The sequence below is a fragment of the Zootermopsis nevadensis genome, unplaced genomic scaffold (genome assembly GCF_977971745.1).
Source record: "Zootermopsis nevadensis isolate Lab colony 2312 unplaced genomic scaffold, Znev_1.0 Znev_ptg000025l, whole genome shotgun sequence".
In the NCBI taxonomy this organism is placed as follows: Eukaryota; Metazoa; Arthropoda; class Insecta; order Blattodea; family Termopsidae; genus Zootermopsis; species Zootermopsis nevadensis.
In genome coordinates, this window is record NW_028259157.1 from 2,216,780 (window position 1) to 2,229,003 (window position 12,224).

The 12,224-nt window shown below is 37.0% G+C and overlaps 1 protein-coding gene across 4 annotated transcripts in view; it reads right to left on the reverse strand.

Annotated features, from left to right (window-relative positions):
- The window catches only part of GABA-B-R2 (gamma-aminobutyric acid type B receptor subunit 2), a 371,273-nt gene that overhangs the window by 39,125 nt on the left and 319,924 nt on the right, over positions 1-12,224 (reverse strand). For all 4 annotated transcript variants that reach the window (XM_022064896.2, XM_022064895.2, XM_022064894.2 and 1 more), the window contains exons 5-6: positions 9,527-9,702; positions 7,091-7,274 (exon numbers count right to left, since the gene is read on the reverse strand). In XM_022064896.2, coding sequence (XP_021920588.1) covers positions 7,091-7,274; positions 9,527-9,702 — 360 coding nt within the window. The remainder of the gene's footprint in view (positions 1-7,090; positions 7,275-9,526; positions 9,703-12,224) is intronic.

The following is a 12,224-nucleotide window of genomic DNA, read 5'->3' on the forward strand; positions in this document are numbered from 1 at the left end:
TTGATAAACATCTTGTTAGTTCTGCACAGACAATTAACGTCGTCCAGTAGTAAGGTCTGATAATATCACCTTGGCCCACAGAAGCTGATGAAATGTACGGCTCAACGGATAACCGAAGTTCATATATTTGTTGCTCCAAACTTTCACTTACAACTCTCGAGTTTCCTAGACTTTAAAAGGAAAATACACGACCGGCATTAATGCAATGAAGTGAACAGACTATTATTACTTCACAGATTTTGAAAAGTTACATTTTTGCTTTTAGACAACAGCGACCTATCTTCCAGAAACAATTACTTCGGAATCTACGACAGGTATTTCAGACATAATTTATGCTGAAAATGTTTCAGTAGTTTTCGCGGTTATGTGGTTTTAACAATACTAAAATAAAATGAAGTTAGGCAAAGGTGTATAATGAGTCAGAATTAATCTACTGTTTAGAAGGAAAGCAGTATACCGAAAGACCAAGAATTTTCCTGACTTGGTGCCAAAGAATATGTTTAAGTTTCAAGCTCCATGTCATTTCTCATAACGTGAGCAATATATCGATGTAAGATATAAGATTCTCATTGAGGTCAAGATGACTTTGTTGTTGTTGTTGTGGGTTTGTGGACTGTGTGAACTCATTGGTAGACCCCAACGTTTCTTAGAAACATAATGTCTCCATCGTCAGAGCTGGCAACATGACATTTATTTTGAGCTGCAGAATGAGGCAACTATTAGCATGAAGATCTGTCAGACTGCCCAGGCTCGCGTTTATATCAACAGTGTACACCGCAGAATGGAACAGTCCAGTCCGACACTATCTTTCGTAGTTTTCACCCATCCTCCGTCTTTACATAGTTGGTTCTTCGTGCTCTACCATTGTACCAATTCTATTATTGTTCAGATGCTCTATGTTAGGTCAAAGAGGGGAACCTTGTAAGGCCGTGGAGGGGGTGAAAGAGATCCATACGCCTTTAGCGTTTCATCACGCAAATATCCACAAGGCTTCCTCTCTAAATTGCGTACAAATATTGTTGATTTTACAGGAGGTATTGATTAAAAGCGTACTGACAGACAGTGTAAGCAAACTTCAAATGTGGGGAAGACATAGGCGTTTCATTAACGAATGAGTCTAACATCGATTATCTAATGAAATGTAGTAGACTGTGCGCCCCGATAGATAAAATGTAGGCTTAAATGTACATAACGATGGTTAAAACAAAGATGAGAAGTCCAACGAAACACGCGTTTGCTGCAGAAAGCGTATGTTCACATTAACACTATAACACTGCTTGTAAACAAAACTAGAATTGCGACAGTAGAAGTTAGAACACACAAATAAAAGCTATTATAAAAATAAAAACCCATAGTGGCAGAAACAAGATAAGCTAGAACTTCAGTCCTGAAGATAGAGGCGGTACGTTCCATGGAAACGCTGGTATGTACCTACCCAGAATCATCGTTAAGATAGCTGCTGGTAATGAATGAAATACATCTTAATCACAGGGAAATTCATGGATATTTAAAATTAATACGAAAGGACCACACGTATATTTTATTGTTTTGAAGGTTATGAACCGTGATTCTTCATGTTAGGAGCTCACCGGTAAGCCAGTAAACCGCCAAGATAAGACAGTCTTAGACAAGTTTATTCAAGAAAGGTCGCATTTTCGTTTATGGAGCAATTAATACGGTTTAGACACGTTAATAAAACGTGTCTAAACGTCTCTTTTCTGCTTGTCTACTTAAAGCATCCTGTATAGTCACAGTCAACTTGCCAACTTGCTATAATTTTTACGCTATGCGTATATTTCATAATTTGTTTTATTAATAGTTTGAGACAGAAGGGGCAAATTTCAGTAATTACTACGTTAAATATATTGAAAATCAGAAGAGACGATATGGCTCAGGACCAGAATTTTATCAGGCACATGCCTAGGCATGAATTCGAGACTTCTGAGTCTGGTCCGTCACATTTGACGGCTTCATCCTTTCTCGGAAGCACGTCGTGGCAGAAGAGAGACGAGACACAGCGGTGGAACATGTGTTAAATAATATAACAGATTCCGAAACTTGAAGCAATAGTTACTCATTATTTCATGCGGTCGTGGTTGCAGATTCTCTGTGTGATAGTAATTTACAAATGGCTTGTTTAAAATAATGTATGCTAACGAATAGTCTTTTACTTTCTCTGTTCTTTGCATTTGAATGCCTCCAAGCCGACATGTCTTTTCAGATGGAACACGCTTTCATATTTACGTCGGCGTATCGGAATAATTCTAGCATAATTCTACAAAAAAGTATAATTCAGTTGGGGCAACTACTTCGCCCAAGCGATGCATTAGATAAATTGGACTTTGCCAACAAAAGAAAGTTCCAAGGAACTGGAAAACCTATTGTTTTGTGTTTGTTCTTATCATTTTCAAGACACAAAAGAATTGCATTAAGGGATGAAATCGGATGTGGCGAAAAAATAAGGGTAGATTCTGTTTTTTACAACATAGCATTATCAAGCTACTATTATCGCAGACGAAATAGGGATGAAAAATGGATTAAAATTGCTACCTGAAAAGCGTGGATACGTTCACATTTTGTAGTACTTTATTTAGCATAACTTGGTTAAAAGATAGGCAAAGATGGCGTCATCTTACATATAAACTGCCATATATTTATTGGCTTATTTTACGGCGTCTGTACTAGTAGCGAGTTTCGAAGTTTAAAACTTATATATTCAAGTAATAAGCATCCATAACATCACAATTTTACGAACATTTCTCAACAAACATTAGTGCAGAGCCTCTTTGTCAAAAATGTAACGCCAGTTTACAAAAGTTTCGAAAACGGTCCAATATGAAAATTACATGGTAATTATGGATGATTCCGTGGAAATCCCGTATACAAAAATACTAGTATAATATTAGTACGTCATACTAAACACATTTTCGAAGCCTCTGGAAGAAATGACGCACGTGCTACTTAATCTACTCTTCGTCTTAAAACTCAGTCCTCCAATCGACTACTCAGCGACCCAAGGTGATGGAAATCGATTGGAGTTGTTTCTGGCTGTAAGGAGGGCGTTGAGAATTTGGTCTAACGGACATTTCACCTTTCCAAAAAACGTGGAAGACATTCAAACACTCTCAATAAAAATTTAAAAAAGGTAGAATTTCTTGCTGTATATAGTATAACGCTGTAAGTACGGAAAATTGTGAACTTTTGTATTGATATAGCGTAATGCGACACTGATACGGAATGTCGTACAAGAACACGTCTGTGAAACAACTAAAAATATTTATTAATAACAAATACATATTTAATAAGATAACAGGCTTAATTAAGAATTAAACACACTGTATAATTCTAAACTATTTTTTTTGGTTACGTCAGAAAGCTATCAATAAATTTCAAAACTGGAAACTCCCTCTGCTGTGTGAAACTTCACAGCACAGCGCTATTCTGATGTACATCTGCCTGCTCCATTATCATACTGAATGACAAGAAAAATAATTGAATGCTAAAATTCATATGCCTGTCACTAGATGTCACATGCACGCGGCATATTACGTGGCAGGTCTCATCACTTCATAGCAAGCCTATCAATCAGTACAAGAAAATCAAACGACCTATGTTAAACGCAAAGTGTGATATCAGGCAGTCTCTAAGTGACTAAACACGTAAACACTTTGTAAAGTGCTAAAGAAATAAGACGACATTTTAAAAATGACGTTTCTTACACTGACTAGAAATTTTATACAATGCTGAGCATAAATTGTTGAGCACGTCTTCGAGTTTCGCTAACTGGTCTGAATTTCCTCCTACTTGTGTCATTTTTTATGCTTACAAGTCGATAGTTCTCCTGAAGCTATGAAGACAAGGAAACGGTGTTGGAGGTGGTTTTGAGAAGAAGAGTGAATTTTAGGAGAGATTTCAGGTTCCCACGGCTGCAAGTATAAATATGACTCTTGTGATATATTACATGGTGTAGTCCGGAAGACACTGACCGATGTTTTAGAGGTTCTACTGACATCGTCGTCAGGGCGATGAGGATCTACGAAACTTCGGCAGTTTCTACTAGACTACACGGCGCAACATCCCAGAAAACATTCGCTTCTGTAGGTTTTACATTTTCTTACTTGTAACTTGCAGAACTTAGTTAATGAAGTTATAAGATCTAAAACGATTACACAACTAATTATGTATTAAATGCAAAATTTCACTTTTATATCTAGTAAAGGCGAGAAAAGAACCGTCCTACAATCGTGGGAGTCTTGTCAACCAAGAATTGTGGGATCTAATTAGTGATATTAAACTCATAATTTCATTACAAACATATCAGATTTAAGGTTCTCACGGCGTCGAAGTTATATATGCTATTTTCCTGGATTGTAACGTCATATGGACTTGTGGTAGATACCAATGTTTAGGAGATACATACGGCATAATTATTTAACCAAATATCTAGACCAACAGCATTCGTTTGGTCGGTTATTTTGGAAGACTATGGGGTCACAATAATATAGACCTAGATACTAAGTCCGTAATGCAAATATAGCTGACGTATACTTTTAACTACTTACTCTAATACAGCCTTCTTGTAGGTACCTGACGCCACAGATGAAACAATATCCTTTTGTATGGTTATATGATGATAAATCGAAGTGTTGAAAACTTCTTTATGCCCTTGCTGTAGGATTCTGATTATCAAACATTTGTGGCCACGTTAAACATGACAGGTACTTGGCTGACAGGAATGAGAAGACGTAAATAAAACTGTCGACACCGTGCGGAGTATTGATTCCCGGTGTGAGCAGGAGAGGAAGCTGTCACGACTCGGCTCGCCACGTGGATAGCTCAAGTTTCTTACATAGCCTCAAGAAGGCTGAGGCACCATTGGAGAACCGAGTTTGGTAGTGGACTCCCTTTCTTTCCATGCACCGCTATTTACCGATTTAGATGAAAATCTTTGTTGAGTCTTGAGATTCGCAACGGGACCATCGATTCGAGGATAGTCAGCCTGTCCACCGCTCTTCGTCACTAAAACCATATCTCGCATGTAGCTGTCGTTCTCATACACTCCTCTTCCGATCACAAGTTATTTGGTGCTGGGTAGTTAATGCAAGGCTAGGTCACCATTTGTGAGAAGAAATCTGAACGCGCTATACTTCATTGACAATTTGAAACGCAGATTTCAATGAGCATGCCGTAGTTTGTAATACACTGCGTTCACTGATAAACCGTAACAAAACTGTCACAGATACATCATTTCAGTATCATGTGCAGAACAGATAAGTTGATTTTATTGATCTTCAGGAGCGATACTTGACTCTTATCGGGAAAATCTTGTAGCGCTTGGCGGTGAGTTACGCAGTTCCCGCTGGAAAGTGACAGTTGCGTTCCGTTTTATCGGTGAACGCACTGTATATGACAAAGTTTTCAGCTGAGGCTGGTCAAATATTTGCAGAGTCATAAATATCATTCCTTGTCACATAACAAATTTGCTCAGTTTTTTATTTATATTCCAGATGAGAATATTTTCTGTCCATGTCTTGATTCGGTGTCCGAATATCATGAAAAGTTTTTCGTCCTTTTACTTTAGCCTTTTGGCGTGTTGCTGAATAATAAAGTAAAATACGCTAAAATTACTTCTTTTTTAATTCATCATCCAAAAAACATTGTTAAACATTACTCTCTATTCTGCGTCATCGATGTGTCGTTACATCCACAGAAGTACCACATGAATTGCCTTCGGATCAAACCTGGATCTCCAGACACTTGTGCCTAATTAAGCGATATAATTAATACAGAACTTATTAAACGTTTTTCCTGATAAGAATACTTTTAAGAAATTCAGTAAAATTCCGTTTAAACGCAGAGATCTCGTTGCGGGGGCGCTCCTTCTATTTATTTTTCCATACATGGCAGATCTGACACCAAGCTACACGATTATTTTCGGTTTACTCTTCAAAGCCAAATGATAACTTTATCAACATCCTGCTTTAACGTTCATTAACTTAGGAGTTACAGGAACTATCCTTTACCCACGGTCTGTGACTCAGAACAAACAGCTATTATTTACGTAAACAGCATGAACTAACCGATCTTTGCAATGGAGCGCTGTGATTTCTTTGAGGAAGAAATGTTTATTTGCCACGCAAATGATTTTCCTGCTTCAAAGGGACGACAGAAGTCCATGTATTTCGTTTGTTTCATTTTTTTTTTGTCCTGTAAACTTCCCTGGAGCGACAAATGTGCCCGTAAAATGTTGGAAGGCAGACCGGACAAGAGCGGAAAACGCAGGAAAAGTTCACTATTCATGACGAATTTTATATACCGATAACCCATACAGAAAGGAGACGTTTCATCTTTGTAAAAATTGTTACACAGACATAAGGACCATCTGTTCAAAATTAGCTTTTCCGAAAGCAACGGTTTCTTTACAGATACAAAAGAAGAAATCTCTTTATTTTTTTTAAACATTTCAAACATTCGTTTGATGTTTTATAAAGCATTTAACTTCACTCTGACTACACAAATGTCAGAGGCCAGACGCCATGCTCAGATGAACTTCTGTGTGTACGAGAGCAGTTAAGTAGATCTGATAACTCGTCATTTTCATAAATTAACAATAATTAAACAACTTCTTGAAACGTAGTTGCCACTACAACGTTTCAGATAATGCAAAAGCAAATGAAATGCTTGAAGATACAGATTACGTTTTAATATTACACGTCCTCTATGCAAGAGAGGTCTAAGTAGCTTGTTGTATCTTCGTGTTTTCAAACAGATATTTTAATATGAATGGAACGCATGGCTAAGCGATGTTATTCTGTATGCATTTGTTTCGAAGCGTCAGTACAGAGAAACAACACGATCGACAAAACCTGTGAGATAAATTTGAGAAAAACTGAAAGAAAAAACTATGGAAGGAAAAGAAGATATTGGCCAGAATAGGTTAAGGTGTTTTCTGAGATAACAAACTTGCCATAGAAGGGTGCGGGCCTAATGGATCAAAGTTAGGCGAAGGCAAGAGACAGGGACGTTTGTATAAATGAATAATGCAAAATATGAATTAACAATGAACGGATAAAGAATGTGGGTTACTTACAATTCCGGAAACGGTTATCTCGCCATTGGTAGACAGGGGCAGTAGGTCCGTTAGGATGCAGCCTTCCAACGCCAACATAAGCTCAGCGGCGGAACATGGAACTACTCCCGCCTCTTGTAGCCACCATTCTTCGGTGTACGTTCCCATGATGAGCCACTGATACTTGCGCCCAAACATCCCTGCGCTATGGAACAACGGGGCTTTTAGTCACGTGGCAAACTTGTCAGCTGCTACAAGTTAAACGTTTGAGGCGTCATTACGTCAAAAATATCTGACGTCACCGTCAAGTGCTTCCTATTTTGAAGGTACCAAGATAGATTTATGGCCCAAGCCGGTTATCCTCACTGAAAATTTTCACGGCTTTACTCAATATCGAAATAATAACTTAAAAACTGGACATGACCGCTTGCATCCATATTATTAATAATTCATCATTCATAAATACTATTTACTCATTCGACAATATATAATCTATATAGCTGAAAAAGTGTCGTTAAACGTAGAACCAGTTTGCATCAGAATTGAAGCTTAATAACACGTCAATGCTGTTAACTATTTAGTGTATTTAAGTACATTCATACATAAGAATTCTGTGCTTCTCCGCTTGAATGTAATTTCTTTACTGTTGATCCAGAATGAATAATAACGAAAATGTTATTGTCTCTTTCGAGAACACATCCGATTTCCGCTTTCATTTTTGAAGAATCGGGGTTCTTTTGGCATTTGGAAGGGATTAAAGACGAGAACATTTCTTGCTGACGGAGGTTTTTAGGCCAGGCCCAATCTCCTGAATTCTCATTGGCTCCAATCTATTTCATCACTGATGTTAAGACACTCCGTCGTAGAAGAAGCCAATTTCCTTCTGTTCGAACTGCGAGGCGGAAAGAGAATAAGCCCTCGGACAGAGTTAAGACAACTTTTTCTCGTGTTTCTTACACTTTCCCAAATCAGATAGATTATCGTTTAAGCACGTACAAGCAATTTCAGCAGACGAGGCCCTGACAGCACAGATCTCAGAGACCACGGGCCAACCCGATCGCTGAAGTGACGACGTCAAAACTTGAGATTAGCACATTTGGAACAAACATGATATTAAATTATACAAAATACAGTAAAATAAAATAAACAGTGCACATTCACTGATTAACATAAATAAACGTCCTGTTTTACAGTTCTGCCACGGCCATAAACTTAAAACACGAAGAATGCAAAGAATGTTAATTTTTAAAGGCAAGATCATATTATTCCACAATGACAGAAAAAGGGGAAGGGGGCGAGGTAAGCTTTCCTACATTCGCAGGCGATAACTGACGCTACTAAGCGGAAAACTCCAAATTGCATCTAAACTCAAAATCTTTGGACATGAAAGAGGAACCACTCAGCCAGATATTATCAAGCCACGTTCTAGTGAATAGACACTGTTATACAAAATGTAGCCCATGTTTGTAGCAAACTGAGTTATTATATTTGTGGATTATTTAAAGACGTTGTAGGTAGCTCAGACTATACATCGTTGATTGGTAAGATGATTAATAAAATGTATAGGACATGAAAAAAGCCGTCTTGGCCTAATTTAACGCAAATAGCGAAATTTATATGAAGGGGCCAAGGAAAATTACGAAAGTATCGGACTGGGATTTACAGGATTAGACAGGACTACTAATCATCTGACTGAGACTTTCGTCCATGGAGAGAGTTAGATGATCACGAGATTTGTACGTATGATACCAAAGCAGTTCATAATTTTCACTGAGGAAAGTATCAGATCATCTTACCTTACTTTCCAGGAAATCTTTAAATTTTATTTTAAAATTTATATATAAAACAATTATAATTAGGAGTATGAAATCATATGATACTATGTTATTTTAGAAATTTCGAATACAAATACTTCATCATCAAATTTTCTTTATTAAATTTTCCTAACTTCCGCATTTAAAAGAATTATACACCTGGTCTAAACTTCAGTCTCATACACAGTTTTGCCATCAAATGTAGCCAGATGAATGATAATACATTACGTATGTAATTACACTCTTGATACTTCGGATACTTGACGACGTCACATAAGTTCTTAGAGGAAACAGGAAAAAGCAGTAAACAGTGTTGAACAGCAAATGTCGTGAAATATGTGTCATGATGCTGACTCGGGATTAACGTTGAAACTGTGGCAGCAATATAAAATAACTGTCTGAAAAGGTATCTTACGTAGATTCAAAACAGGTACATGTCGAAAATTTAGGACTAACCTAACCTGCTCCGTGTAGACTGAACGGTCAACAAAGTTAAAACGTGTTCACACATTTTTCAATAGGAGTGAGAGGACTAATATGACAATAGCAGTAGTAGTAGTAGCAACAACAACAACAACAATAATAATACTTTTAATAATGGTAATAATAAAGACGATGTCTGTCAATGGGACGACAGGCCTACCTGTATGCCTCGCAGAACACCCTGCGGGCCCACGACTCGTTGAAGTTTCCAAGAATTATTCTGACGTCCTTCTCTTTCAGCTTCGTCATGGCAGATGCCACTTCATTGGCAAAACTTTGCGTTTCTTGAACAGTGAATCCCATCGTATCGAGATCAGCCACGAGGTGATTGTGTGCCTGAAACATAGACAACCTGACATTACAGTTCTGGCAAAATGAAAGAGAAACACTCTTATATTTAAAGCTTAAGAATTTGGTTATTACTATTGGAATCGAGAATGTCACTGTTATTTTTAATTATCATGGTTTTATTTTTCCGTAGACCTGTAATGTGTAAGCCAAAAATAAAATAAATTTAGATACGCCGCAGGTAAATTCATGCGCTGAAAAAATTATAGTTCTTAATTAGACAAAGAATGTTTTGGAATTTCTGGATAAGATTATGTAAATTAACAAATGTATGATGACATGCAGATGCCAGACACATTATACCAAATCATTTGTGTACAGCACTATTTATTCAGCAATTGAGTATTATAGAAAATGGTGTCTCTATGAAAATCGTGGTTACAAAAATTTGTTTCTCTCTTAAAATCTACAGATCTGTGATTATCGCTGTCAATAGTTACAATGTCTAATACCAGCTGACTGATTTTGGACTGCAATTTCGACACCATGCTAGATACAATAACGTGTGTCAGCTGACTTTGTCTGACTTATTCTCTATTATGAGGGCAATCGTCCTGATGATGGAAGCAAGTGCCCCTGAAACGTCTGTAAACTTCTACCAGACTATATGAGCAACATTCCAGTTGACGGCCATCGTCAATAACAATATTATCGCCCATCTAACCTCTGTTTCTCATATGGTCTCTTACCAAAACATTTAAAACCGTAATGGTAATATGTATGCGTTTCTCGTTATGTTTGGAACCTAAATTCTGTAAGGAGCTTGAAGATCGATGTTTATTTCAGCTGCAAAAGTGGAAACGGAACTGTGAACTGTTAGTAAAAGAGCAATTCGTATTTATGCATTCAATAATAAAACTATCAGTTCAATTCCCAGGTAAATAACAAGGTTGCAAAACCCGATATTTTCTTAAATTTATTACACAAAACAACGGCAAACTTATAGTTTTATATCTAATCTTTATGTTCTTTAGTTGGGAGACATGATGAAAAAGGCAAGAAAGGAAGCAAGCAAGCATTCCCTAAATTTAAATTATTAACTGTTCCCGAACTCAATTTTGATACATTATGTCTTAAAAAACTTTAACTGAACTACATTTTCGGAACCTATCGGCCTATTAGCTATATTTACGTTGTATTTTTTGTCTTGCTTTCTGGCAAAAAGACATGGCTTATACAGAATGTTCTCTGCCTTTACGACTGATTGCCACGGTAGCGTCAGATAGAGTTTCTGGTTTTCTTCATGGTTTCATCCAATCATTTAATATCGTACTAGACCAGAAGCTGCCGTATCTCTTTCAATTACAATCCCTCATGGCTTTCTTTTGACCTTGCTAATGGCTCAAGCTAAAAGAAAGTTGAAAATAAATTCCGATAAACTTGCAACTTACAGATAGGATAACTTCTAATATCATAACCAGAACCATTGAAATATCTGACATAATTTAATCTGAATGTCATCTTTTATGTGTTAATCCTTGATCAATGTAATTATCTGTCTTCCGGTGTGACAAAATTTACTACTCTAACTCCACTGTCATTACGACGTACTAACGTTTATTACAGATTCACTGTTTGAAACTATTTTTACGACTGCATTGGAATAAACTAGCATAATTTTGATGCGGTATTCAGATTTATTTTTTATTTATTGCTCATTTAACAACGTTCTCAGTATCTCAGGTTAAGACAATGAATAATAGGACGATTAATAATTAATGATAATACCGTGCGTCTTGATTGAAATATAAGAACCAGTTAAAATGTATTATTTGCCCGTCTTAGCACAAATGGGTTAACTTGTACAATTGCACTGTCTCACTGACTTTTCCAATGACAAATTCAGCGGAGAACTGCATTTCATTCCAAATTTACGAATTAGAAAACGATAATTCAACAGCAGTAACGCACAAATATTTACGAATCACGCCTAAATAATAAGACGATATAAATAAAGAAAATAAAGATATACAGGAAGAAATATAACACAGACAGAGAGGTAAGTAGGTATGTAGAGAGGCAAATAGGGAATTTGACCTATAAACAAGCACAGTGTAACGGAGGATTGGTTGAAGTGCAGATAGACAAAAACAAATAAAGATAAAAGACAAAGGGAGAAAGTAGGGAAGAAAAATATAATCCTTGTTTTATGTCGATGAAGCTGTTTTCGCTCAATTCTCTGAGGACACTAAAGATGGTATCGCTCTCCTCCCATAAAATAACTTTGAATGAATACAGCGCTGAAATGTAATTAAGCGTAACAGCGCAACTGTTGACGTCGTTAATAAGACAGGCAAATTCTGATACAGAAATGCGGCGATAAGAAGGCTTTGGACCAATCTTCCGTCGTCAACTTTGATTTATACACAAAGAGAAAATAAACGCCATGTACGGATTGAACTGGCTCGGCATACAGCCCAATAGACGGTTTTCGTAATGGAAGAAGAACTTGCAGTTACACAGCAATAGGGAATATGGCGAAAATTAAGGGAATTTTTATAAAACAACCC